The sequence below is a fragment of the Chrysemys picta genome, chromosome 15, assembly GCF_011386835.1.
Source record: "Chrysemys picta bellii isolate R12L10 chromosome 15, ASM1138683v2, whole genome shotgun sequence".
In the NCBI taxonomy this organism is placed as follows: Eukaryota; Metazoa; Chordata; order Testudines; family Emydidae; genus Chrysemys; species Chrysemys picta.
Window position 1 is genome coordinate 20,837,529 of NC_088805.1, and position 26,263 is coordinate 20,863,791.

The window sequence follows — 26,263 nt, forward strand, 5'->3', positions numbered from 1 at the left end:
TTTTAGCCCTTATTGGGGGGGGGGGGCTAGGGGGCCCCACATAAATCAAAACCCACCCTACAAGTTGTAAAATGAATGTAAATCAACCCTCCCCTGAGTCTGAAATGGCAGCTTTGAGAGAGGTGTGAACTGCTTGTATTCACAGTAAAGAGATGCTAAAGATTGCTAATTATTTCAGTGATTATCATTTTAGCAGACACTTCCAGCTTCTCCCCCAACAATTTCTAAAATGCCCTTCTATCAGTACAAAATTCTGTGGCACACGTTGAAAATTTGTGCGCACCATATAAAAAGCCAAATTTAACATGCAAATCTTTCTTAAGGTTTTACTAATGACTGTATTGGATTCCCAGGAGCAGGTGGCTTGGGGAGATCCCTGCTGCATAAATTCTGGGCTCCAGACTTTAGGCCCAGTGTTCCACATAAGACACAATGCTTTGATCATGGTATAACACAATGCTTATAGGAGGAGTTCCTGTATGAGCTGATCCAAATGTTAAGAAAAGGCAGAGAATTCATCAATCTGAACCCTCCATGCCTGAGTCAACGGTGTTTGGATACTGAAGTAAAAAATGAGAAAATAATTACATACTCTGTGTAATCTTATAACAAGTTTATGGCAATAATCCTGATTCTCCTCGTTGGCTGCCTTCACTGGGAAATCTAGATAAGATCTGGAAATTCCTGGAATTAGAAAATGCACCATGGTCCACAACTCCATCAAAGTGTTATGCAAAGGAGTGTCTATCAGGAGCAAACGATGCTGGCTGTGAACAATATGAAAAAGAAACTCAGTAATGAGGTTTAACAATTAAGTAGTTTTTAATAAAATAATGAGACACTTATCTGAACACTCTGGGTATTTGACAAATACTTAAAAAAAAAAAAGAAAGAAACAGCAACCCCCAGAGCATACAATAACACTAAGTAACCACAATAAACCAAATTAACACAAAAATAAAACTAACTCTACATTTTCCCTAAACATTGCCTCCAACAATATTTGCTTCTTCAGTAAATAAATCAGTTTGCCTGAAAGTCACAGCCATAATGGTTAAGACATAATGCTAATTATTAAATCGGAAATTAAAGACAAAATGAATCAGTCTTATATTAACATTTAGGACAGTTATCTTTATAGTTATAACATTAAACTACAGAGCTTCCTATCTGCTTGAGTGTTTTAATAAAAAGAATTAAAAAAAAATGTTTTATTAACTTAACCCTTCTGACACACTCATTGGAACTTTCATGCAAAATTAGTGAATCATCCAAAATGAAGCAGTTATCCATCAAACTAGTTTCTCATTTCCACAATATTAAAAAAAAAAAATGTAGGAAATATTTCTGCTTGAGCAAGTCAAGGTCCAGAACATAGCTATAGCGCTATGTGAGCTGCTACCATTTGGTGCTGAGCAGGTCTCTGAACCTTGACTGCTCAAGTAAAGGGAACTCTACAGTGTGCAACTAACATACTATCCATGTAAGAACCCAGGCAGAACAGAACAGAATTCTTGAATTTTTTATCAGAAAAACGAATCTAAAAGCAACACGAAGGCAAAATTGTTGATATGCTCCACACCTTCGGAGATTGAAGAGTGCCTCCCAGTGCTTCTCAGTCATGTTTTTAATTTGCTGCATTTCATCTACGACTAGGTACTTCCATCGTATTTTCATGAAGGCATGGTTGCCTTTAAACAGTTGCTTGTACGAAGTGATACATACATTAAAGCTGTTGGGTTCCATCCATTCCTACAAAAACCAAAATAAATAATGATCCATACAGGCAATCTCCAACTGTTAATACTAATAGGACAGAAAAGTAATGGCAGAATTCCAGTGATTATGATTGCATGCTAGCCACTTTACAGCGATTAAAAAAAATGAATCCCAAATTATTTAAGCTAATACTGGTCTTCAAACTACAGTTGGGGTCCAGAAAGTGAGTAAGGGTACTGCATGTATTGTTCAATGCTTAGGACACCCGATTGCTTCACTTGCATTTTCAAAGAGACTTATGGATAAGAAGCTCTTGGTAAATGCAAGAAACCCACATTACATTATTTCATTGTTCACTTCTTGTTGTATCTCAACAAGAACAAGCTGCATAAATCTGTGTACCTAAACAGTGATCTAGTCTCATCACTAAAAATAAGCTTTGCAAAATAGAATACCTGTCTCTTTGCTCTAAGTTCTCTTTGGCTGCCAAAGTACAGAAGAATTTTCAATCCGGGGCACCAACGTTTCAATTCAAGCTCCCACTTCAGTATGTTACAACTTCGTACAACAACAAGATGAGGACCCCAATTACCTACAGGAGGAAAAATACAGCAGAGGACAATACAGACATGGGATAAATACTGAAAACTCATTTTCTCCCTTCTGCTTTTAAAGTTAAAAACTGTATGTACTGAATTCATTGTGTGAGCCAATACTAATGTCAATACAAGACTACTATAAGAACAACTGTTAACTAGTCTGAGAGAATACAAAACTGTAATTCAAGGTTACAGTTCTGTAACTGCAATTGTTTATCAATGGTTGAGTCTCAGAAGTTAACTGAAAAAAGAAGAACAGGAGTACATATGCATCCGAAGAAGTGGGCTGTAGTCCACGAAAGCTTATGCTCTAATAAATTTGTTAGTCTCTAAGGTGCCACTAGTACTCCTGTTCCTCTTTTTGCGGATACAGACTAACACGGCTGCTACTCTGAAACCAGAAGTTAACTGAGTCATTTGTTCATTACACAATGTTGATTTTTTTAAATACTGTTACACTGGAGATTTTAAAAACATTTGGCCCCCAAAATCCGAGGCAGGGGAACGGGAGATTGAGCAGCGCGCGGTCAACTGCTAAAACTGTCCACTTAAAACACGAAGGCACCTAAGTGTCATATTCCAATATAAATAGGGTTTTACTAAAATAATTGTCCTTGTCCATATGCTACCAAAGTCTGATTTGAACCCATAGAATCAAAGAGATTATGATGTAAGACTGAATCTCTGTTTATCTCTCTCTCTCATTTTGTCCAGAGTACATTTATTTGTCAGCTCAGCTTCTGCTACTAGCGTCTGGTGTTGCTGGCAGCTGGCTCCTATCCCTTCTTCATCCCCTTTATCAACAGCGGCAAATCTAATCTAATACCCAAGCCACCTTAAGTGTATCTGAATAGTGTGTTTTGCTGCCAGAACACTAGGTGTGCTGCATATACAGTTCTGCCCCTAATGAACCCAACTGTTTTTCAACTGGGACATGTCACTACTTCTTAAAACAAAAAACACAGATTATAATTGAAAAACCCAGATGGCAGCTATATTAGAAATGACTTGTGCTGACCACATTCCTCAGATCTGCACATGTCAGATGCAGTCTTTGGGAAGTTAGCATCCTTTTTGGATTGTAAGTAATATGTATTAAAGTACAGATAATAGTTTGCAGCTCTGCAGCACCTTTAATCAGGCATCAAAAGAGCTTTATAAATACCTCATCCTTCACCACTTCTGGAGATAAATACTACCTCTTGCAAACCACAGCAAACAAAGCATCCGAAGAAGTGGGCTGTAGCCCACGAAAGCTTATGCTCTAATAAATTTGTTAGTCTCTCAGGTGCCACAAGTACTCCTGTTCTTTTTGCGGATCCAGACTAACACAGCTGCTACTCTGAAACAGATTTTAGAGGAAGCCAGGAAACAACAATCCCTTATATAACATAATGCAGCTTATTATCAAACACTGATGAGTGTTTTGAGTACCTTGACCATTTTTCTTAAGCAAAAGGAGATAGTTTAAGAGAGCTTGAGAACAGCACTTCTAGTAGCTACTCAAGAAGTGACTAAAACTACCGGCTTTTTGCCAATATTCTTAAAAGGAATCACCACAATTGTCGGCAAAGTTTCAAGAAATTTGCAGGACACCTGTAAACGGGCGAAATAGTGATTTATAATGGTAGTGCTGGTATACCTTAAAATTAAAGTTGCATGAAACAGCAGAATTAGCTTACCTTCATTACTAGCCAGGTGTGCAAAAAAGGCAATGACTTGCACAGTTTTGCCAAGCCCAGCCTCATCTGCCAGAATACCATTGAGATTCTTTTTATATAGCTTTGCTAACCAGTCCAGCCCAATCTTCTGATACTCTCTGAGAGTCCCATACAATAAAGATGGAGTATTATATTTTACCTGTGCCAAAAGAATATATGCATTTATGTTGCTGCTTTTGATCAAAGGTTAGAGTATGATTAAGTTCAAGGAAGCAAGTAAACAAACGTTGCCTTTTATAACTCCACAATTATGAAGATATTTCAATATTCATTGATTGTTAAAAAAATAAAATCTATTAAAAATGGTGCAAAATTTCTTGAGGAAACAGCAACACTTCTTGCTTTCTACTTCTAGCATTCCTTTTAGAAGATTCTGACCCACTCATAATTAATTAAGCCTCACAACACTCTCTATGAAGTACTATACACTTTTACAGATGGAGAAACTGAGTAATGAGGAATTAAGTGAATTGCCTAAGCCCAAGATCCAGTCATTGGAAGAATGGGGAATGGAATCCCAACACTTTCAATTCCTATTCCCCTCATTAAGTCAGGGTACAAGGCTGCATCCAATATTATGTTGGCTAAAAGGTGAACAACAAAAGACATTCCTTTATGTAGTATTTCCTGTTTTAAAGCTACACTTTAAAAAAATAATATTTATGCACAAACACATGCTGTAATGGAAAATGAGAAGCTTTACCGCCGTCAAGATACGAGCACTCCCTTTAGGTAACAGTGCTTCCGCAGCTGCAGCAACTTCTGTTATGTCTTTTGTGTGTTTCTTTGCAGCATTTGTTCTCTCTACACCCTTATGCTGATCAATGCTGAGAAGTGAATCTATGAGTACCACTTCCTTCTGAAGGCTTTCCTGGTCTCCTGTATGGTCTTCCAATTCTACATAAGATGTAAGTTGATGATTATTTTACACACAGACATAAAACATCAGAAGTAAGTTACTAAATTGTTTTAACTGTTTCTATTATCTTCTGTTTAGCCAAGCTAAAATGAAAATCAAGTTAAGCGCAGCACCATGTTCTGAATGCTCACATTAACTAGCTTGTAGGGGCCATTGGCACAGAAATATGTTTTTACACTCCCTCTAAGAAATCCTCTGGCATTTCCCAATTTCCTAAAACTGAACCCAGAATGCATAATTCTGTGACCAATGAGATCTATGACACATAATAAGAAAAGTAACCACTCTGCATGCAACCGTATATACTTCATTTATAGGCTTTTCTATGGCTACCCTCACTATAGTTTCTGATAATCTTCAACTGTTACTGGATTTATACACACAACACTCCTGTTAGGTAGGTTAGGAAGTATTATCCTCATTTTACACATTGGGAACGGATATACAGAGATTAAATGCTTTGTGCAAGATCATACAGAAAATATTTTGCAGTGCCTGGAATATAACCCACAGTTCCCAAGCACCTTTCCAGATCTTTAACCACAAGACAATTCCTCCTTTCATACAATCCCATAGACACCAGTACTGTACTTTTTATTAATTTCAGATGTGACTTACTTTATGTTTGTTCCTCCAAAGCATGAACCATCTTGATAAAATGAGCCCAATGAACCATCAATTGATTTCAAAATGAATGTTAGTAGTTTCTTCTAACAAAAGTAAAATAAAAATAAAATTTACCTTCTTCACTGGTGTCCTCTTTGTTGTCAGGCTTAGGCTGGGGCCAGTGAAAATTCTCTGAAAAGGCACCTTCGTACATCTTTACTAAGTCATCCAAAGGCAATTCAGCTGAAGGTTATTGAAGAACAAACACAAGGATATTAATACTAAAAACTAGCAGTTATCAATATTACTTTTTAATAATTAAGCATACTTTGATATATGTTGTAATCTACACAGTACTCAGTTCAGAAATTGATTTTAAAGATAATTAACAGATGGAAGCAAAGCGACATTTTTAAAGTCAGTAGGCTCAATCCAGTAGGTTCTTACCACAATACAAACCCACTATATAATCTGACAATCAGTTACTGCTTAGGAGAATCACAGCACTAAAAACAGCAGGCTTGTTAGATATCAAAACTGAAGCACATTGGCAATCTCTGTGGGGTATTTTGCGCAGCAGCAACATGCACCTGCCTCTGAACAGTTTTACAAAAGGGAGGAGGTTACTGGCACAGCATTCTCTGGAAAGGCCCCTTTCCCTCTGATGCTTAGCTTGTCAAGATCTGAAATAGACCAAATCTGCTAACCTTCCAGCAAAGCCATTCTGGTTGAGCAGGCACTGGTGAAGAGCCAAGGCCACTGAGGCCAGTGGAATTTCTATCTAATGGGAAAGTGCCGTGGAGGGTTTTAAGCAGCATTGCTCACGTGACCAGTGATCATGGTAGTTGGGAAAAAGGAGAAGTGCTGCCATGTTAGTCAATTTTTAATTTGCATCTCCAATGCTCTTGTGTTTTCACTGTATATCAAGGGCACTTGGAGATTTGGATGGGACCCTTTTAGTGTAGGGTTTGTATAGGAGCAACATCTAAATAAAAACATTTACACAGAAACTCTTTTTCAAACCAAATTACTTAAGAATTAGCTAATCATTACACATACCACTCCATAAACACTAACATTCATCACAGTCCACTATTAAAAACAACAAAAAATACACACAGGAATACAAACTATACATGGTTTGAAAGTTGAATGCATTCCTAAAAACAAACATTCATTTGATAGCTACCATATTTGCAAATATAGTAACTGCTATACATTTTCACATTTTTACTCCAAATCCCACCAATATGTAGCAAACTTGTGTCCACAGGCAATCCACATACCTACCTTCTTTGGCTAAGTTAGAAAGTTCAGTTTGATGGTTTATATTTCCTTCTTTAGCCTCCTGCTCTTCAATTGTCTCCTCTTCATCTTCAACTATCACCAAAACACACATTTATAAAGGCAGCTTAGTTAAACAACTATAAAAAAAATCCGAATATGACCGATAGATCTGCCAGTTTAAGCCTGCTTTGGAGATTGTTCCCAAGTCAAAGGCATTGGATATCACAGTGGAATTTAGCAAGAGAGAAAGGTCATTAAGCTAGCCTCATCTCAGTGTAATTGCTGAACTTTGGATAGTGGTCACATAGATTGTAGCATCTCCATTCCTTCGTATCTGTGATCTAGTGAGGTGTACAGGTTCGTAAGATCTCACCAGCTCAAGAAGCTATGCAAGTCACTATTCAGGCATCTCTGAATCTCACTATAACCCGATATCACTGAGAACCTTAGCAGGATTTCCAAAAAGGATTAGATATTTATATGAACAACAAGAATATCCAGAATTACAATACCTTCTTTTTAACAAAAGAGGTTTGGAAGGGATAGAATCCTTCATGCTTCAAGGCATAAGTCAACCTTGAACTTTTGAGTGTTAGTAGGAAACTTTCCCTGGGGCCAGGTTATCCCACAACTGCCGGAGCTTTTCCTCTCAAGCAGCTTGTATGCTGTCAAACAGGATATTAAACTAGATGAACCACTAGTCTGATCCAGTATAGCAACCCCCCTGGAGGTTGGGGAGATGTGGGGAAGAGGAGGAGGAGAGAAAATTATAATCAGATATACTGACCCAGAAAAGAAGATTTTCTTCCACTCCCAAGTTCTAGCAATACCAGCATCTATGCTTCTAAAAAGGTCTCTATTCATATTATTTTGTTCTTAAAGTGAAAACTATAGCACAATTCAGCTGGTATTTTCACAAATAAGGAGCAGACAATGGAAGAAGCCAATACCACAAACTGTTTATTCAACTCTTTCCTTGGGCATTTAGGGAGGGATTGGGTATAATAGGTAACAATAGTGAAGTCTTGGTAATAAAACCTCACTGAAATACCTTCCCTCACTCTGCTATTTAATCTTTGCCGAGAAGCGGATAAAGTTGGCAATTACGTTGCGAAAATACAGGGTATCTGGATCAGCAGATTGAAAATTAGTGTTCAGTTTTTAAATATATAAAATACATACCCACACTTCCAAAGACAAATGCACCAAGCACTGTAGACAGAATTTTTAAAAGTGACTAACCTTCCTCATCAGTCAAGGATGTGCTTGCCTTTCTTTTCCTTCCAGATGACAGTGAACCCTAGCATTAAATAATTTAAATGTTCAAACCCATGGAATATAAAGCCAATATATAAACAAGACTTCTAGGACAGGAGGAGGCTAAATCTCCATCCAGTTCCTCCTTAAATCTAGCTATCCATACCAATATTTGTATAATAAGTTGACCAAAGTCAATCAAAGGCATCCACATGAGTGGAATTCCACTTATGTCAATGGGACTCTATGCAGATATAAAGGTCCAGCTGCAGAGATGTAGGATCAGAGCCTGTATGTGTGACTGGGTAAATAATACACCCTTTAAAAACGTCCAAACATCTTTTTCATCCATAAACACTAGAATGGCCACTTCAAAGCCCTTATAGGTTCCTGGATAAACATTGGAGCAAAGAGTCCTGTGGCACCTTATAGACTAACAAACGTATAGGAGCATGAGCTTTCGTGGGTGAATACCCACTTCAGAAGAAGTGGGTATTCACCCACGAAAGCTCATGCTCCTATACGTCTATTAGTCTATGAGGTGCCACAGGACTCTTCGCTGCTTTTACAGATCCAGACTAACATGGCTACCCCTCTGATACTTGGATAAACATTAACTCTCTTTTCAAAAGGTATTATATTATCAATCTCAGACACACACAAAATTCAGAACATTCAAATGTCAAAGGTTTATGGTTCCTAACAACATACTGTGTTTTCCCCCCTGCACACAATGGTGAATTGTTTAAGGCCAAAAACTCAGCATTAAACTTCCATAAATCTGTTTAGTGTCAGTTTGTGTGTTAGTCTAAAAGAGCAGCTTTAATGTTTATTTGAAACAGACAAAAAAGAAAGTATTATTTCATAAAAAGCAGTAAAATTTAGAATAAATCTGAGACTCTGTAACAAGTAAAAAAGAGACTTACCACCTCACTTCCTTTTTCCAATGAAATGTCTTCTGTAGATTTTGTATCTTTCCCTGGAAAATTATTACAGACATCCAACAGTCACTCAGCAACTTTGTGTTTCTTATGTTAACATTTAATTGCATCCATGAGAAAAACCATCAAGATAAGTAAAGTCTAACAGTAAAACACAATAAATACCATGATTCACAATTTGGATTTCTACTGTCAAAAAGATGAGACCCCACACTTGAGTAAGTGGATGCAAATATGTAAAAAACGTAGGGTGGGCCATGAATTTATACTCCAGTTTTAATAAACTGAAACACAATTACCTTTGTTTGAACTTTTCCTTAAATTCAATGCTTTTTTCCTTTTCTCTTGAAATTCAATTTGCAGTTTTATTTCAACAACCTAATATATAAAATTGCAACAAAAATGTGATTAGAGCCTCTAGATTTTAAAAAGACTTTAAAACAATCTTGCAGTCACAAATATATATATATTTTTTTAAGGAAGTGGACAGTTTACCTGTTCAATATTTGACCAGAAGTATTCTATTTCTCTAGCAATTGAAGCAGCAATGCGCCTTAACTTGTTTTGTTCCTCTTTTCTGGCTCTCTCTTCATTAAGTTTCTTTTCTTCATGGAAGCGAGCCACAGTTCTCACCATCTAATAAAAACCATTAGATTCTTAATGAGGTTTCCTCAAAATATACATCACCACATTTCTTAAAATTAGACTTTTTACCCATCAACCAGATGTTAACTGTGGCATAGTTTCAGTGCACCTATGGTATAATTAATTTTCAATATTTCTATAATCTTTCTATATCAGAAAAGTAACTGGTATGAAATTAAAAAAAGACAAAAAAGTCTACTAGATTATGGTCTTATTTACATTAAGGCTACTTTACTAATGCAAAAAAAGTCCTAACAGGTTATTGGAATAATTTATAAAACGTATTTTAGAATTTCCTTGTGAAATAAGTATTTCAAATATAAATTAAAATAATTTAAAATTTTTGAACGACAAGGTAAGTGGTACACTGCATTAGGATATCGCCTGTAAGAAGAAGGGATCTGAATTCACAACAATTTAAAATACAGAATAGGAAATGACATACTGAATTAAACCAGTGGTCCTTAATAATCCTATATCTTGACCCCAAGAGAGGCCAGTACTAGATGCTTCAAAGGAATGTTCAAGAATCAACACAATGGATAATCATGGAATAATGCCCTGACAGGAAGTTTCTTCCTATCCCAGGCACTAAGGTTATATCTAACACAAAGAAAAACTCGCGGTTGGCCCGTGGCAGCCAACTCGGGATCACAGGGCCTGGGCTGTAGGGCTGTTTTACTGCCGTGCAGACTTCTGGAGGTAGGAAGACCCCAGAGCTTGGGCTCCAGCCCGAGCCCAGAAGTCTACTCAGCAACAAAACAGCCTTGCAGCATGAGCACAAGTTGGCTGGCACCAGCCAGCCACAGGTTTTCTTTGATGTGTACACACACTCTTAGTGGTTAGTTTATGTACTGAGGTGTTAAGGGTTACAGTCCTTTAAAAAGAGAAAAGAAAAAAAAAAAGCACTTACCAAATGGTCACAACTTTGGATATTCTCTTCTACGGAAGTGTTTTTTTTTTTTTTTTTTTTTTTTTTTTTAAACTTTTACTAAATTCATCTACTCAACAATATCTTCTGGCAGCATGTTCTAAAGGCTAATGCATGGTTTTAAAAAATATATATAACTAATGCATTTCCTTATCAGTTTCAAATTTATCGTTCAGTATCGACTATTCCCTTACTTTTGTATTATGAGTACAGATAAGTACAGTAGTACCTGATTTACCTATTCTGTACTAATTATTATTTTATACCCTTCATTCTGGTTCCCTCTTATTAATCTCCTAACTAAATTAAAAGTTTTGTCACTCTCTTCATATGGAAACCTCTTCATGCCTCATTTTCATTGCCCGTCTCTGAATTCCTTCAATTTCTGCTGTAATTTTTATGAGATGGGTTGATCAGAACTGAACAAAGTATTAACCACCCAAAAGAATACATATATCTATTTGTAATAAAAGTGCTATATATTTATTTTTAGATGGGAGAGAGTGGCTGATATGAGACACGCACTATGGCCATAATTTTCAAACTTGCCTAACGTTAGGATCCTAAATCCTTACTGATGCACCTAAATGAGTGGTCTGATTTTCAGAACTGCTGAGAACGCAGCATTTGCCACTAAAGTCAATGGCAGATGCTAGGTGCTCAACACTTCTGAAAATCAGGCCAATTATTTAGGTGAAGTGCCAATACTTTACGCTCCTTGCACTCCCTTCCATCTAAAAACATAAGGATTTTACTATAACTAGACAAAATACGTGTTTCAATAACATTGTTACAAAGATGGCTGACAGCAAGACCAGTTATTTCTCTTCAAAAACATATTTCAAAGTACCTTCTTAGCAGTAACCATCTTCCACCTTCTCTCTTGAGCAAAATCAGTTGCCATCCATTGCATTTCTTCTAGCAGATAATCCCAGTGAGATTTGGGTCTCGGGGCCTCCTGGAGTTTGGGCAATCGTCTCAGGGACCACAAGCCTTCCTTCCTCAGCTCTGCTATTCGTTGATGGATTTGATTTTCCTACCAAAAAAAAAAAATATATATATATATATCCCTCCACAAATATGTCATGTACAAATACATTTCAATGACACATGCCTCTGTCCGGCTGCAGCTATGATAGTAGCTGAATAAAAAAAACAGTGTTATAAAGTCCCAATATCATAAACAAATTTTACATTTAAATTTAATGCTACACCATGGGAAACAAATCAAGTCTGCACATAGCACTGAAGTGCCAAAATTAACAAACTAAATGAGATTCAATTGTAATAAGAATTACAATAGTTCAAACTGTATTCAGCAAAGTGCCTTCTGTAACACAAGACAGAGAGACACTTCGTACGAAAGCATAGCAATCAACTTACAAGACCTATGGAAACTACACTGAACTATCCTTTTTTACTGAAATCAGAGCTTTACTATATAAAGAAAATATAAGAAAGGATAAGACTACTTCACTACAAATCCTCCTTAGTTGTTAGGAGAAACAAAATCTACAAGGATCCTGTTAAAGAGGCAAATGACCTGGCTCAATTTTACTAGAAAAGTTATCTTATCACAACAGTACATCTTGAGTGATCAGGTGTGATCAATATTATGGAAATACAAAAAAGAAAAATGCATTTAGCAAAGGAGACTGCTTTCATTAGCAGTTTTATCTCTAGCTTCTTTGGAAGTGCATTAAATATAACCACCAAAAAATGCGAGAAATAAAAATTAGAACTCTCCTGTGTGTATTAACAGCTCAACAATGTAACCTTTCTTCATGTTAGTGGTCTTTAGGTTCCGAAAGAAAATAGCTTACCAGTTTTACTTGCTCAGCAAGCTTGTCTTGAGAGCTATCCTGCGGTAACACTGCTGCATTCTGAGCTGGACTCTGTGTTTTAGGTGCTGCAGTTACGGCTAAGCCTGGGGGTTTTGATGCAATAGGAGACAGTGACTTGTTAGTTGCTGGAGAGGTTCTGTTTGTCTGTACTGGATACGAAGAAAGCGGTGCTGTGCCTGAGAGAGCTGCTGGTGGAATAGAGGAGGTAGGTGGCAATGAATTTGCCGTAAGACGCTGAGAAGTTTGGGCAGCATCTGCAGAGGGTCGTGTCAGCGTCACAGTCTGTGGTGAGATAAGGAACTTTATAATCAGATACTATCTAACGCTGCATTACAGAAGAATGTGTTAGCCGGCCAAATGCTGACCTAACTTTAATCCACTAGAAATACAACATTTAAAATGCTTTACAAATGCTTTACTGTTTTACTCAACAAGCTACATCTACATAAGTTTATTTTGTCTTGTAGAGTTTAAAAATTTCAGCCATTTAACATCTTTCACATATTAATAAGAACAGACAGAACAGACTGCTGTCATTCTCCCAGTTATTGCAACAAGAGTTGTTTTAGGAGTAAGCTTTTCACATCAGGCAAACATTTATATTTATATACCTGTTGCTGTATTGCAGCTTGCGGCTGGGACACTTGCGTTGGTGTCTGTCCTTGTATATGGAGTGCTGGCTGTACCTGCTGTTGAAGTGGTGTCGGGAGCTGGCTATGTGGAGCAGAAGTGAGGGGTACACTTTGGGGCTGGGTCTTCACCTGAATCTGGGGCTGTGCTGGAGATTCTACTATCTGTGGCTGTTGCTGTGAAAGCTGCAATGCAGCGGGGAGAGACGTTATGGGGACGTTAGCAGGTTGCAGCCTCCCCGGCAGCTGAGGTGGAGGAGTGTGTAAACTTGCTGCATTCTGCACTGGAGGACCTTTGGATGGGTCATACTGTTGCTGGCTTTGTTTCTGTCCAGTGAGCTGTACTGCTTGAGGAGTTGGAGGCATTCCACCTGCAAAGCAAGAGGAAATCAGCACAGGTGAATTTTAAGTATCAATGTTCTTTACTACTTTAACCAGAAAACGGTTAGACAGCCAACACATTTTGACTTGTTACTTACTTGGCGATAAGATACCATCACTTTGAAAATACCACATCACAATCACAAAAATAAATCACCATTACAATAAACAATCTATCATGCAAAGGAATGCAGCTAGCATTTTTTGAATAAGAATCAATTACAATAAAATGCATTATCTTTACTAAATTGTCTTCTGGATTTCCTAATTGGTTTTTCAACTATTTATGAGTTAGCTGGAGCTCAAAAGTCATTGCATGTTATATAAGGAGGATGCTGTACATTAACACACTTGGACCAAAAATGACCGTCAGTGAACTAACACCGGTAATGAAGTAAAAACAAGATTTATCACATATATGGCAAAGTAGGAGCTACTTTTTTCACAAACGCTTGATTTAGATCCAGAGCTCCTAAGCTAACCATTTTGCACCAGCACTTGTGATGTACTTCCATGCCCACATGCACCACTGGAGCCCATCACTCAGCTCCTTAAACAAACCAGGCATTGCATACCAAGAATTAATTTACAAGGAGAAGTCTATGGTGGAACTAGGATCTCAGAAGACTAGGAGCCTAAGTTTCTAGTCCCATTACTTACATCTCCTTGTTAAATTAATTTGCAATTGGCATGTGGTGACAGTACCTTGTGCCGTTGGCATTAGCTGTTGTAGAGGAACTCCTGAAGCCACACCTGGATGCTGAAAAACCATCCCATGACGGCCCACTTCAATTCGTGGTCTCTTAGACGAATCTGTGATATTCAAATTCCATTTATGGCATGGTATAATGGAATGGTTTCAGTTTACAAAGCAAAAGTACTACACATGGTTTCAACATCAGCTCAGAAAGCTACAACTCTACTACACATGTGTAGCATTCATGAGGAATATGCTCCAAGGGCAGAGTTCCTTTATATTTCAAGGTGGCCAACTTCACTTTCCTCAGCCAAATGACAGACTTGTTAATATTTCTACACTTGCCAAATCCAGTCCCATTTGTTGTAGGTGGAACACACTGCACCATACTAGTCACAACAAATAGGCCAAAGGATCTGGCAATTGCCAGAGTGAGGCAAAGCTACATTTCAATAATTATGCAGTAGTGGATCTTCTATTTTCCTTCCAAATAAACTTAAATTGTTGAAGAACAACATACCTGCTGGAGTAAGTGCTTGCTGTCTCTTAAAAGCTTCAATTTCTATGGTATTCACAGTCCCCGTTACTGGAGTCCCTGTGTGCGTTTGCTAGTAAAAAAACCAAAAATCATAAAAGTTCAGCTACCTCATCAGTTTTCCTTACAACAACACATGAAGTTACAGTGAATCCAAAGAACACCTACTTGTATTATTAGCTCTTCTAAATGATTGTATACTCTGAAAAGTAAGACTTGTTCAATATCTTCTGGCAATTTTTAAATACTCCTATAACAAAGCTATATAAAGTGATCCTGAGAGTCTTTCATTCAGCTTTCAAGTATTAGTATGTTAACTAAGAAGAGGAAATCAGTTGTGTGTGTTAAAAATTTTGTGTTTCAAGGAAAGTGCTATTAAAACTAGAAAATGGGGTGGGAGAAGAAATATAGTTGGCCATTATTTTTCTGGGTTCCTTTTCCTATTAAGGATTTACATTTATACAAGCCCTCTCTCCTCCTGCCATCTGACTGACGCTGCAATGACGTTACAACTAAGTGCGTATATCATCACACTGTTACTGCATTAAAAAAAAACAGTCATGTCAAAAATTGAATATTTTACCTCACTACAGAATTAAATATATGGCAAGATAGATTGGGAGAAACAGCCCTTGCATACTGCTAGGATCAGTAACCTGCAAATATGGTAAAATATAATAAAGACAATTTATTTATTTATTTTAAAAATTCAGTATGCAGGGCTAACTTTAATTCTGTATGCAAAATATTTGGAAAGCACATGAATGAAGTTAATTTGGATCTTAGAGAGTTTAAGCTTACCAAGAGGCCACCAACATCACTGTGGGCTTCAACAGAAACTGGTGGTTGGCATGCCTCAGGATTGAGCCCCACGAGTCAGCTGTTTAACTTGGCCAAAAAATTGCTCAGAATCAAAATGTGGAATAAAAAAAATCTCAACCCAGGTGCAAATTTCAGCTCCACTTCTCTGAATCCAGGACTTAAATTTATTTTATTGCAGCTTGCTACTAGACATAAGCAGCTGACTACTAGAACGTAATGGCACAGCTAGTGAAATGGATATTGGAATTCTGAAGTAAAGCAGGTTGTCTGTCTGACCATTTGCATGCTCTTTTGGCCCTCAGCTATTCCACAGCATCGCTGGTGAGAGCTTAAAGTCTAGGAGAGTTTATGGGTGCACAGTTCTTTTGTGTGAATTTCCAAACCAGATTGTTAGGTCTTCACTTTTAGCAACTGTGCTATCACCACAGACTCTATTATGAGATTAACTATGCAAAAAATAACGGTTACCCAAAGAAAGCTCTTAACAGCTTTCTTTCTTTTCTTTTTTTTTTTTAAAAAGAGGAAATTATGCTAGTCCTTAAAAAGGAATTAATTTACCATTCTGAAGTTCTCTAAGTGCAATTTAAATAAAGCTCAAGAAAGTGAACACAAAACGATATTGAAATAAATTGTAGGTGTCCAAAAATCTTCAGTGCCCTATTGTACAGTATAAACTAACACACACAACCACCTTACATGCATAGCATCCCATTGTACTTAAGTACTGTAGCATGTATTCTGCTCAACCTCACATGAAGATCCTGTCCAAGTCTAGGAATAATAGATGGACATTTATGACCACTAGTGGTATGTTTATGGTATTATGATGTTCATCTGACTTAAGAATTTTTAGGTAAACACGGTGGACACTGCCCAGAACTATATGGCATATGTGCTCATCCAATATGGTACTCAAATGATTAAGGATTAACTGTCTGCCTTCATTGTTTCCTTTTTAATTTACTACTTTTATTTATATTAACATACATAATAATGTTATGCCACATTCAATATGGAAAACTTTCAAAGAAGTTTTAGTCTGAAGCAGACACCTGGCCCAAACAGTAAAGTTTGGCAAAGTATGATAAATTTAGATGTGTACAATATGACTGATTTCAAATAATGTGTTATAATAAACAATGCACACTTTTATACAACCATAGAATTGCACAGAATTAATTAACATATCCAGCTCAGACACTTTTTGTACCAAATGTCTTTCTGAGCAACAACTTAAGCAACCTTCCTCCTCCAAAGCCCACTCTAAAGCCCATTTATTTCACCTGCCTTCTACTACTGCCTAACTGCTCCTGGCTTCGATTTCCAGGTTTATTTGTTTTAGGTTTCTGGACTGACATTTAGTATCTGAATGCCTCCAACTTATTTGCATTATTTTTACTGAATTTAGAACATAAGCTTTTGAGAGCAAACGCTATGTTTTATATGAAATGCAACTGTACACCACTGGCACTAGAAAATAAATTGTTCTGAATCTTCTTAAAAATAATGAAAAGTTCTGGTTACTATATGGTTATCAGGCAGGATGTCCACCATAATAAGCTTAGCTTACTGTACTTACAACACTCCAAATTCAATGACAGAACTGATCAAGATACCTACTATGTTTTATAAACAGCAACAGAGAGAGAAGATGTAAGGTGTACTATCGTTTTTCTGCTAAATAATCATATTACTCACAGCACTTTGTATATTTTTAGTGTGTCTGCTATTCTCATTTTGAAGGAACTTAGTTCCTATGGAAACTATGATGTCATTAGTATAGACGGAGCTTACTGACATCCACAAGTGCTATACAAAGTCAATTGATACCATGTTTTCAAATGCATATATTTTAAATGGATTGAACACAAGATGACTAACTTTCAAAAACTTTTGAAACCTATGTAATTACTGGCCACATTAAAAACTATTGGAAACAAACATCTTCGCTAAACAATTTAATTTTTTTTTAATTTACATAGTATTAATTATATTTGTGAATACAGTCAATAATACTGTCTCGACTTAAAGCCCCAGGGCAATCTGAATGAAATTAGTGGGATTGCAAAAGTTGTAAGGTAAGGCAGGATATACAGCCCATCAAGTACAGTTTGCTGTTAAAGATCATCTTCACCAAAATAGAAGTGCATCGCATTTGAGCTGAAAGAGAATATTTCAATTACAGAATTAGGGCTTATCTTCTGTGGGCCAATTGCAAGAGGGCAACAGCCGGATACACTGAAGTAGGTCTGAAATACCCAGCAGAGGGCAGTGATGTACACACAAGCTAGCCTGTGTTAAAAGTGCATTTCCATTGATCCATATAATTAGTTCTCTTTATAGGTGTCATTCCTCTCTTCAGATATCTTCTTCAATGTGCTCCCATCCAAAAACAAACTTCTGTCTAAAATGGGACCCTCTGAACACTTTTATTTCTTCTATCTAATATCCATGATAAATCTAGTGAAAGTGAGGTAACTTATGATGACTCATTTTGAAGTTTTTTTGGTAGAAAAATGCATCATACAATCTATAGCAAGCAAGGAAAATCTAATACCTTCTGCAGGCATATACAAAACCTTCAATCAATCAAGAAAAAAGAAAAGAAATTGAGAAGAAATCCACAGTTACAATGCCACACACAGAGAAATCCAAACTACTACTATGCAGAATGCACAAATGAACCAAATGCTTTAGGGAAACAAACGACAAACAAACCAAAGTGAAAAACATTCAAGCTGAAAGTTGATGAAAAAAGCCAGCAACTTTGAGACAAGATAGATTTAACTTCCTCAACACCCAATAAACATTCATGAGTGTCAAGATTTAAAGTTATTTTTGTTTGTTTTAGATGACAACGGATGGGCTCTTGGGAAAATACGAATTCTGCTAAGAAATATCAAATCTGAATGAAGAAAAAAAATCTGGGATGAGACTACATTTTAGAACCATTAAAAAGTACCTGAAACGGTTGCTGCTGGGATGAAAAAGCAGCAGAAACATTTGGAGGAAGCTGGGTTGCTATAGCAACAGGAGTACCAGTCTGCCCATCCTTTCCTGTCACAACCTTTACCTGAGAGAAAATATTTTGGGGGAAAAAAAAAAAAAAAAAAAAAGGGAGAATCATTTTCTTTTTAAAACTTTTTAAAACTGATCAACACACTTGTTTTACACTGTACTGATGGTACCTCACTGAAGAGGGGATTATAACTAAATGACCATCAGTGCAGTTTGGTTTGAATATAGACAATTTTTGAAGAGTTCTGTTTCACTTTTAATAGCAGAACAGAGTGAGTGAGGGTCAGACTACCTACAATGACTCTCACCACTGAAAAACTGTCTTAAATCCAAATTAAGTAACAGTGTGGGTTAAATTTAATTATCTCAGTTCCTAGTTGACAACAAATTAGCATGACAGACAGTCTGAACTCAAGAGAGCCTGAACATTTATTTAAGCAATGAGCATAGCCACCATTCTCTCTCCCCCATTAATTTCCAAAGTGATCAGCCCTTCCAGGCAAGGGATGAGGTGCATTGCTTTAGCAGAAGGTGATAAAGAGGGGGGGAAATAAAAGAGAGGAAGACCAAAAATACAAAGAAAGAACATACTCAAAAGGTGCCTTGATTTGCAAAAGCTACCTTAATTTGTTAGAACAGTCAAACAAGTTTATTGGCACAGTTTGCAAAATCCTATAATAGTTAAAATGATTACAACTTTCACGAGCAATTAGCTGTTCACATATAACAAATATAACTGTCTGTATAAGTTAAACTATGCCTTAGAACTAAAAAAAAAGAGTGAGCAAACTTGAACCCAAAAAACAGAGAGGCAGATCCTCAGCTGGTGTACACTGTCAAAGCTCTAGTGACTTCAATGGACCTATGACAATTTATCAGGTGAGGATCTGCCCTGAATTTGTACAACAGAGCTCAACATACCTGGCCATTTCAGCTAGTGACAAATAAATAGACCAACAAGAACAGGCAAACAATTTGACAATAAATTTAAAACCACAAGGAATAATTCATGCACACCCATTGCGGATTAAAAAAAAAAGACATCCTGTTCCCACAATTTAAGCTACTGTGTGCAGAAAAAAATTATTCCTTCAAAATTATCAGTATCTGATCTTAGTCACAGTTAAATTTCTTCTCGTCAAACATACTAAATGCTACACATTATGCTACAACTTCTGAACCACCTGCAAATTCAAACCAAAGCTGGGGTCACTAATAATCCTTTAGTTTAAAGGTTCATCAACTTTTCATTGAAGATATATGGAACTGTTATAGAAATTTTAAACATACTTAAGTCTTTTTGAATGGAATCTTTTTGCAAACTGGCAAATATATACCCTTCCCTATTTTGGATACATAATTTGTAAAAGGGTATTTAAAAGTTTCAAGTGGTATCAATTCACTCATTGTGCCAAACATGACATCACAACTACTTGCTACACAACTGTCAGACTCTCCAAAATGGAATAGAGGGGATACCACAGGTCAGAATTAAAATGCACTGACATAAACTATTCAGGAAAAGTTGCACATCATATTTGGTTACCATATTTGGTTCGTCACTTGCCATTACTAAGCATGGAATTCATTCAAAGAACTTTAATATTTTGTTTAATTAAAAAAGGAAACTGTTTTTTTATGCACAAACTATAAATTCTTTGGACAAAAGCCAATTCCAAGTTAAGGTTGTTTTTCATCTCATTCTTTTTTTGAATGTAGGTATTACATGATGATAACTTATAAATTAAAATTACTCTATGATACATAATCATTTCTGATAAGCTAACATGCTTCCAGCAACAATTCCAAGCCTCTGTGGGTTTAGGATAGAGCTTAACTATTTTGTGGGGGGGGACTTGAATACTGACATGAACTTGATCAGTGAGAAAACAAGTGTATTTTCCTTCAAAGCCCTAATTCTTTCCCCCTCTATTAAATTACCTCTGTTCTTAAAGTATACGCTTCAAACTGCATGCTCAAACCAACCTGCAGTTTTAATCTTCACATAGAAAAATTACAATTCATTCAGAATCTTCATTAAAAAGTCTGCTCTATTACTTCAATCAGAAATAAAATGTAAGGTATTTCTAAGGTATAATTTAAGGTATAATTAATACTTTGGTATCTAATTGCCATAATTTCATTTAGTGTTTTATTCCAAACTATTAACAAATAGATTTCTTACCTCATCATTGATAACCTCAGATTGTTCTTCCTCTTCCTCCTCCTCAAGGTCCAAGTCATTTTGCCTAAGGTATGCTTGTAATGGAACACAGTGTTTCTTCTTAAAAGCTAAGAAGTCCATCATATTCCCTTGAAGATGTTGCAAGAAAAATAGTTCAATCAAATATTCCTTAAAAGTCTCCCTCAGAATCTCCATCTGTTTGTGGTGATGATCCAAACACTGCTTTCTCATCTGAGCAGCTTCTTGGGTGGCAGGTGGAATCTCCTCCAATTTTTTAGATTGTTTTTTCACTCCTGTACTTACCGTAGGAGTAAGAGGAAGATTAGACAGACCCTGTGGTACAGTGGCTCGTGAAGGACTTGTAGGAGGGGGTGGTGATGTCATTCCAAAAGCAGGTGATCCTCCAACTCCAGCTATTAATCCACCAGAAGCCCTATCAAATCCTATGGGTCTGCTCAACTGCTGCCCTTGAAGTGCTTGCTGCTGCTGCATGAGCTGTCCTTGAATAATATTGCTGATTTGCGGTGGCAAGTTAGTAGTTGTAATATGACCTGGGCTAGTCAAAGGTTGCATATTTGCTCCACTAGCTACAGGACTTTGAGGTCCAAGATGATGAATGGTGCCACCAGTCTGTGAATGAGGTTGTGAAAGCCTGCGTTCTCGTACAGTTGCAGGTGCCCCAGAAGATGGAATTTGTACCTGTGTTGTAGTTCCTTGAGCAATTTGTGCAATTCCAGATCCTTCTTGATATACAAAGTGTCCACCATTTGAAGGGCTCAGACTGATCTGTCGCACAAGCAAACTAGCATCTACAAATCCTCTAGTAGGGCTCTGGCTGCACATACCCAAGCCAGAACCTGGAGTGCCTGCCCGAACATTTGGTAGTGACTGCACTGGTACAGGACTGGGTTGTGTAGGGCTTTGAGACTGAACTTGCTGGGGCAATGGTGAAGTAACTTGAATATATGATGGAGATCCATGCTCAAACCTCCTTTGCTGAGGGCTAAACTGAAAATTTGGTGATGTTGGATTTGGTATTGGCAAAGGGGTAAGTGTTATCTGTTGGTTTCCTGATGCTACTGGTCCAACATTCTGCAGTGTGATGTTCACATTCTGCCCAGCTACTGGACTTCTACTCATTATAAATTGCTGTATTTGGTAACTGGGGGACTGTGGTGCAGATGGGCTTGCAGAAGGAGCAAATGAAGTTGCAGGGGACTGTGGTAAGTTTGTCTGCTGCTCTTCTCCCTCACTACCTGTGAAAGATCTGGACCTCTGGAGCTGACGCTGAGCATTCTGAGGACCGTTGCCATGGTGCATTTTCACCTTTTTTGTTTTTTAAAGTAAATTCTAAAGAAACACATAAAAACAGAAATTTAGTGAAGGTAAAGATTTTTTTTGTAACTGAATGTTAGAAGATACACATCTGAGTAAGAATTTAGAAGTTTTTCTGCCTCAAAATTTGGAACACATTCTACCTTTATAGTTAATTAAAACAATAACCTTCATGCAATTATTCAAAATATGGATGGTCTGAAACACAAACACCACAAATATATTTACTATCTAAACCTCTGATACACTTCTCTAGCCAACTAAGACATTCTGGAATAACCCACAGCAAGATGGTATTACAAGTGATACGTTCCTCTTTTGACCAACCAAGCTGAGATGAAAGTTAAAAGACTGCTTTCTCCTTCCATTTGCTGTGGAATATCCACAAGTAATGTAGGCTCCATTTTTTAAACATATCTATTTTGGCTCAACAACATTATCTAAAGTGAAAAATGTTCTGGTTTTCAAGTTATTTGGCATTCTAGTGTAGTACAATCTCACTAATGTGCACTGACAGGGAGACCGATTGCCAAAGACTGGGCACTGCAAATTAGCAGGAGAATCAAAAGAAAGCTAGTATTTTAAAAAACCTACCTTGCTCATTTATTTTGAAAACTGCAGTTCCATTTCTAACACTTCACTGCATACAAATATGTGGGTCTATAGTATGCCATACCTCTTCACTCCCCCATTTCTTGTCATGGTTGCTGGCTATTTTAAATCTAAACTCCTAGGGACAAGGAGTTGTTATATTAATTTGTCTGTCAAACACTAATCATGTATGGCAATCTAGAAATAAGTGAAAATGCATAATCAACCCTTGATAATGAGATCTCATCAGCACACCCCACTATTAAGCTCCTGGCTGAAAAGCGGGAAGGGCGATTACCCTTTGAAGTATGTGCATTAGCGGTGCTCCTGTAACATGAATTACTTCAGGCAAGCGAATCCTGATTTGTTAGAACTCCTAATTTTAACAAGTTGCATGCGGCCCCACGCCCGTCCAGAAACCAAGATTTGTCTGTAGAGACCGGTCCTGGATGTCCCCTCGCAGAGCATGCGGGTGTGTTCATACACCCCCCCCACACACACACACACATACACCCCTTCACACCGCTGCCGGTGCAAAGCGGGAGGATGCTGCTCAGCGGGGAGCCACGGGCGGGGTGGGGGGGAATTTCCCTTTACACTTAACTCCTAACGGCCACGGGAATTCCCGGTAACCCCCGCGGCGGGGCAGGCTGCTGGTTCCCCCTCGCCCCTTGCGCTGCGCGGAGCAGAGACCAAGGCCCGCTCCGCAGCCTCCCCCCGCGCGTGGGACGGGTGCCCCGGAGTCAGGGCCCGGCCTCAGCCCCGGGCCTGCTCGGCTCTGCGGACGGAGCAGGGCGGAGGGGAGCCCGGTACCCCCCACTCCGCCCCCCCCCCGGCGCGGACCCACTTACCCCAGGAACCGGGGCCGCACTTTCCATTCCCTCCTCACAGGAAGCTGGGGACCGTCACCGGGGAGGGGGGGGAACACATCCGCTACGGGCGCTGATAGGAGACAAACGGCGAATTCCGTTCCTGTACCGAGACTCCCTCACTGAGTATGCGCAATGGCTCGAACCAAACCGTGGGAGCCGCAGGATTGAGCTAGGGGTAAGGGGCAGCGTAGCGGAGGTGCCCCCCCCCCCCCCCCGATCCCCAGCTTCCTCTGAGGAGCGAATGGAAAGTGGGTCCCCGCGGGGGGGCCGGGCTCCTCTCGTCCCTGCTCCCTCGATATTTCAGTACCGTTTGGTGTTCACTTTCTTGTGCTTTGTGTAAATTGATGTGGCTTTCTATAAAAAAGGGGGGGGGGAGGGAGGAGAAAGGAGGAATCCCTTAGAGCATTGTGTGAACAGACTAAATGTACCATTTGAGAAATTACTGCCTGCAGTACAGCTGTATTTAGATATACAAAAGGTCTGTTATGATTTGTTGTGATAAATCCTTTGGGAAGTGCTTACTATGCATTTGTATAGTTGTTGCCACTTTCGACAGCCAGTTGCACTTAGAGAACTTCAGAATGGTAAATTAATTCCTTTTTAAGAACTAGCATAATTTCCTCTTTTTAAAAAAAGAAAAGAAAGAAAGCTGTTAAGAGCTTTCTTTGGGTAACCTTTATTTTTTGCATAGTTAATCTCATAATAGAGTCTGTGGTGATAGCACAGTTGCTAAAAGTGAAGACCTAACAATCTGGTTTGGAAATTCACACAAAAGAACTGTGCACCCATAAACTCTCCTAGACTTTAAGCTCTTACCAGCGATGCTGTGGAATAGCTGAGGGCCAAAAATTATACAGACAACCTGCTTTACTTCAGAATTCCAATATCCATTTCACTAGCTGTGCCATTACGTTCTAGTAGTCAGCTGCTTATGTCTAGTAGCAAGCTATAATAAAGTAAATTTAAGTCCTGGATTCAGAGAAGTGGAGCTGAAATTTGCACCTGGGTTGAGATTTTTTTATTCCACATTTTGATTCTGAGCAATTTTTTGACCAAGTTAAACAGCTGACTCGTGGGGCTCAATCTTGAGGCATGCCAACCACGGGTAGCGGCGGCAGGGCTCCGGTGGGGAATTAAAGGGCCCAGGCCGCTGCAGAGAGTCCCGAACCCTTTAAAGCACCGCCAGAGCTCCGGCAGTGGGGCTCAGGCGGCGCTTTAAGGGTCCAGGGCTCCCCGCAGTGGCTGGAGCACCGGGCCCTTTAAATCCCCTCCTGAGCCCGGCTGCAAGAGCCCTAGGGCTCCAGCAGGGATTTAAATGGCCCGGAGCTCTGCGGTGGCCAGAGCCCCGGGGCCTTTAAATCGCCTCTTCCAGTTGAGGCCACGCCCCCGCTCAGGACTCTGACGTACCAGTAAGTCCTTTAAGTTACTTTCACCCCTGGACGTGCACAAAGAAACAGGACAGAAATAAAGCAATTTATATGAAAAGAATGGACACTTTATTGTTCAACTTACACTGTTTAGGCAGTATGTCAGCGTTCACTGAATTCCTACTTTACAGCGCTAAAGATTCATCTAAAAATTTACAGTTTGCATTTTGTTTCCATACACCTAACAGGATAGCTATTCAGTTACAGTAGATCTAACAAAAAAAGTCAGCATTTTTCATTGTTCTGCATTCCATTTAATGCAACACTCCACTAGTAAAATGTAGTTCTGTTTAAAGAATAACTGGCTATTATTTTATATTGCTCTGGAGACAATAGCCTAGCACAATGATGAACATGTTGATTACACCTCTGTCTCTGTAATTTAGTCTGTAATTTCACTGCTTTGGTATAGAAGTATGGTCATTTTTTGTCAGCAGAAAGCATTTCATTTTAACAGACCTTTTATCTGTACATTCCAATTAATACATTTTCAATGTTGAGTACATTTTTTTTTTCAGATTTCAGTAATAACTTCTCTTGCATTTTTGTCTGTAAAAAAGTGCTCAGTCTTCATTTGGAAAATAAAATGTGGACAACCTGCAGATTTTATTGTCATGGTTTAGCAAACATAAAATACTGTACTTTTCTGCTTATTCTAATGTAATCATTAGTTCAACAAGGTTTCAGAGATGCTTTCACAGTATGAAAGTAGGTAACCTCATGTGCACTTTTACTTGCTAATTTTGGTTGAGGCTGCTGAGTTCTGTACACCTGGAGTCAGTGATTGGAGAGAGACTATTGTCAGGACCTGTTCCTCTATTGGCTTCTGGGGGATCACCTGAGCTGTAGCCATTGCTGCAGAAATCATTCAGGTGTGGTGACCAGCAGGTGGTGACTGGGACACTGCCGCAATCTGTGACTGAGCCTGAACCTAAATTATAGATGAAGATAAGTTACTAGCTGATTGTACATTTTACACAGTCAAAAATGTGAAACAAAAGTAAGAGATGGCAGAAACTCTGGAGAAGCCTGAGACTAAGAACACGACAAAGTCAGGAGAATGAAATGCTATTCCCAAACTTGATACTGATTTACTGTGTGGTTTTGGGCAAAATCACTTAATTTCTCAGTAATTAGTTTTGCCATTTATAAAATGGGAGAAATGAGACCGGGATTCTTGGAGTTAATAAAGATAATAATATTTTGCCCTTATGTAGCACTTATCCGCGGATTTCAAAAATCACCGTACAAACATTAATTCTCAGAAAACGCCTGTGAGATGAGTAGTGCTTTCATTTTACA

General features: G+C 38.3%; 2 protein-coding genes across 37 annotated transcripts in view; both read right to left on the reverse strand.

Moving 5' to 3' along the window:
- EP400 (E1A binding protein p400) overlaps positions 1 to 23,863 on the reverse strand; it is a 65,033-nt gene extending 41,170 nt beyond the window's left edge. For 18 of the 27 annotated variants that reach the window (XM_065568554.1, XM_065568551.1, XM_065568555.1 and 15 more), the window contains exons 1-19: positions 23,514 to 23,863; positions 20,737 to 22,086; positions 18,496 to 18,606; positions 14,697 to 14,784; positions 14,185 to 14,292; positions 13,081 to 13,469; positions 12,449 to 12,751; positions 11,476 to 11,661; positions 9,545 to 9,685; positions 9,349 to 9,427; positions 9,035 to 9,087; positions 8,094 to 8,151; positions 6,855 to 6,944; positions 5,700 to 5,807; positions 4,743 to 4,936; positions 4,001 to 4,178; positions 2,175 to 2,311; positions 1,583 to 1,752; positions 593 to 767 (exon numbers count right to left, since the gene is read on the reverse strand). In XM_065568554.1, the coding sequence (XP_065424626.1) occupies positions 593 to 767; positions 1,583 to 1,752; positions 2,175 to 2,311; positions 4,001 to 4,178; positions 4,743 to 4,936; positions 5,700 to 5,807; positions 6,855 to 6,944; positions 8,094 to 8,151; positions 9,035 to 9,087; positions 9,349 to 9,427; positions 9,545 to 9,685; positions 11,476 to 11,661; positions 12,449 to 12,751; positions 13,081 to 13,469; positions 14,185 to 14,292; positions 14,697 to 14,784; positions 18,496 to 18,606; positions 20,737 to 22,056 (3,888 nt within the window). In that variant the 5' untranslated portion in view covers positions 22,057 to 22,086; positions 23,514 to 23,863. Of the gene's footprint in view, positions 1 to 592; positions 768 to 1,582; positions 1,753 to 2,174; positions 2,312 to 4,000; positions 4,179 to 4,742; positions 4,937 to 5,699; positions 5,808 to 6,854; positions 6,945 to 8,093; positions 8,152 to 9,034; positions 9,088 to 9,348; positions 9,428 to 9,544; positions 9,686 to 11,475; positions 11,662 to 12,448; positions 12,752 to 13,080; positions 13,470 to 14,184; positions 14,293 to 14,696; positions 14,785 to 18,495; positions 18,607 to 20,736; positions 22,087 to 22,665; positions 22,806 to 23,513 lie in introns of those variants that run through there. The other 9 variants (XM_065568556.1, XM_065568548.1, XM_024101426.3 and 6 more) reach the window with 5 other exon arrangements.
- A 1,144-nt stretch (positions 23,864 to 25,007) lies between these two features.
- LOC101937205 (E1A-binding protein p400-like) overlaps positions 25,008 to 26,263 on the reverse strand; it is a 45,290-nt gene continuing 44,034 nt past the window's right edge. For all 10 annotated transcript variants that reach the window (XR_010592890.1, XR_010592889.1, XM_042852548.2 and 7 more), the window contains one exon: positions 25,008 to 25,892. Coding sequence is in view for 8 of the 10 variants with exons in the window: in XM_042852548.2 (XP_042708482.2) it covers positions 25,699 to 25,892 (194 nt within the window). In the remaining 2 variants the exon portion in view is untranslated. The remainder of the gene's footprint in view (positions 25,893 to 26,263) is intronic.